Source organism: Myotis davidii, unplaced genomic scaffold (assembly GCF_000327345.1).
Source record: "Myotis davidii unplaced genomic scaffold, ASM32734v1 scaffold1412, whole genome shotgun sequence".
In the NCBI taxonomy this organism is placed as follows: domain Eukaryota; kingdom Metazoa; phylum Chordata; class Mammalia; order Chiroptera; family Vespertilionidae; genus Myotis; species Myotis davidii.
This window is the reverse complement of record NW_006283640.1, coordinates 15562-17554: the sequence shown is the minus strand read 5'-3', so window position 1 is coordinate 17554 and position 1993 is coordinate 15562. Positions and strand designations below refer to the sequence as shown.

The 1993-nt window shown below is 58.2% G+C and overlaps 1 protein-coding gene across 1 annotated transcript in view; it reads left to right on the top strand.

The window, feature by feature from the left end:
* Nucleotides 1-1103: 1103 nt before the first annotated feature.
* ZNF772 (zinc finger protein 772) overlaps nt 1104-1993 on the top strand; it is a 6361-nt gene continuing 5471 nt past the window's right edge. Inside the window, exon 1 of the mRNA XM_006753876.2 lies at nt 1104-1325. Coding sequence (XP_006753939.1) covers nt 1314-1325 — 12 coding nt within the window. The 5' untranslated portion in view covers nt 1104-1313. The remainder of the gene's footprint in view (nt 1326-1993) is intronic.

Sequence of the window (1993 nt, the reverse complement as noted above, 5' to 3'; positions counted from 1 at the left end):
AGTGTCCGCGGGGTCGCAGTGTGAGGAGGGGTGACGTCTGTAGTGTCAGCTCCGCCGTCATCTGAGGGGATGGGAGGCACAGGAGGTTCCCAGTGGAGGGCATGATTTGAGGTGTTTTTTAAAAATTAGGCTACTGCTGGGGGAAGGTTAAGGAGGGGAAAAAAGGAGATAAATGTACTACTCTGTGTAAGAGTTTAAGCAATATAAAAAATAAAAGTAAGTAAAAATAAATATGTAAATAATATGTTACTAGGGGCCCAGTGCACAAATTCGTGCACCTTGGAAGGAACTGTGGGCCAGAGGCTGTGGTGGGCACAGGGGCAGGTCTTGGCCCATCCTCTGCGCTGGCAGCCCTGCTCCTCTGCCGCCCCCACACACTGACTTGTGCTGACAGTGTGAAGCGATTGGGTAGCATCAGCAGCAGTGCGAGAGGCACCTGCCAGCCATCTCCCCTCAGGAGCAGGGGGAGGTGGGGAAGCCCTCAGGGGCGATCCAGGTTCTGGCAGGGGGTGCAAGTGCTGGGCCGGACCACAGCTCGCGGGAGCAAGGAATTTTCAGTCACCACCAGAGGCCCGCCTCAATGACAGCAACCAGCGCCCTGGCTTGGTCTGGCGCCCCAGCTCACCTGCTCCACCATCGGGCCACAGCCAACACCCGCCATGTTCTCCATGCGCCCCCTGGTGGTCAGCGTATGTCACAGCGACCTATTGTTGGACCGAACCATCCCGCCACAGCCAACACCCGCCATGTTCTCCGCGCGCCCTCTAGTGGTCAGCATATGTCACAGCGACATATTGTTGGACCGATTTATTTGCATATTAGGATTTTATATATATAGATAGATTGACTTCAGAGAGGGAGGGGGAGAGATAAACATCAGTGATGTGAGCAGGATGCCTCCTGCACACCCCACACTGGGATCGAGCCCCCACCCCGGGCATGTGCCCTGACTGGGAATTGAACCCTGACCTCCTGGTCCATAGGTCGAAGCTCAGCCACTGAGCCACGTGGGTCCTGCGATTGGAGGGTTTTGTGAGAATCCCACAGGCTGCTCAGAGAGCACAGGCTTGGTGCACAGGGTGGAGGGGTGATGAGGACAGTGCGGCGCAGCAGGAGGGAGACCTGGTCCGAGGTCACAGCCTTCGGAGGCTCTCAGGCCCGAGCACAGAAAGCAGGCGGCAGCCCCGGGTCTCAGTGGGGGGCAGGGCAGGGCAGGCCGAGGGGACAGGCATGAGCCCTTGAGGCCCCTTCCTGGCTGGTGGTCGCTCACAATCTCCCTCTCCCCCCAGGTTCCCACGACCTTGGAAGTGATCATGGACCTGCAGGTGAGGGGTGACGCCACGCTCCCTGGTCCCCTCCCCTCCCCCCTGGTCTCCAGGATTGTGGTGTCAGAGGCCACGTGCACACCCACAGTTCTCGAGGCTGCGGACCCTGGAGAAAGGCCCAGCCCAGGGTCCTGGTTCCCAGCCTGGGGTCGAACGGAAGGGCTCCCATCCCTGGCCGCCATTGGAATAGGGTGGGAGGTGCTAGTACTTGGAGGAGAGACAGGGTGGGAGTTCTCAAGTCCTTAAATACCAGGCATCAAAAGCAGGTGGGGGGGAGTTAGACTTTTGTTGTTATTTTTTAACTTTTATTTATTTACTAGAGTCCCAGTGCCTGAAATTCGTGCACTCTGGTGTGTGTGTGGGAGGGTTCCCTCAGCCCGGCCTGCACCCTCTCAGAGCGCGGGAGCGCTTGGGGGATGTCTGACTGACAGCACGGGGAGTGGACCTAAGCCGTCAGACATCCTTAGGGCTGCCACAAAGGTGGGAGAGGCTCCTGCCACTACCGCTGCACTCGCTACATGAGCCAGAGGCTTCTGGCTGAGTGGCACTCCCCCTGTGGCAGCTCCTGCGTTGAGCGTCTGCCCCCTGGTGGTCAGTGCGTGTCATGCAACCAGTCCTTCCACCAGTGGTTCCGCTGTTTGGTCGATTTGCATATTAGCCTTTTATAA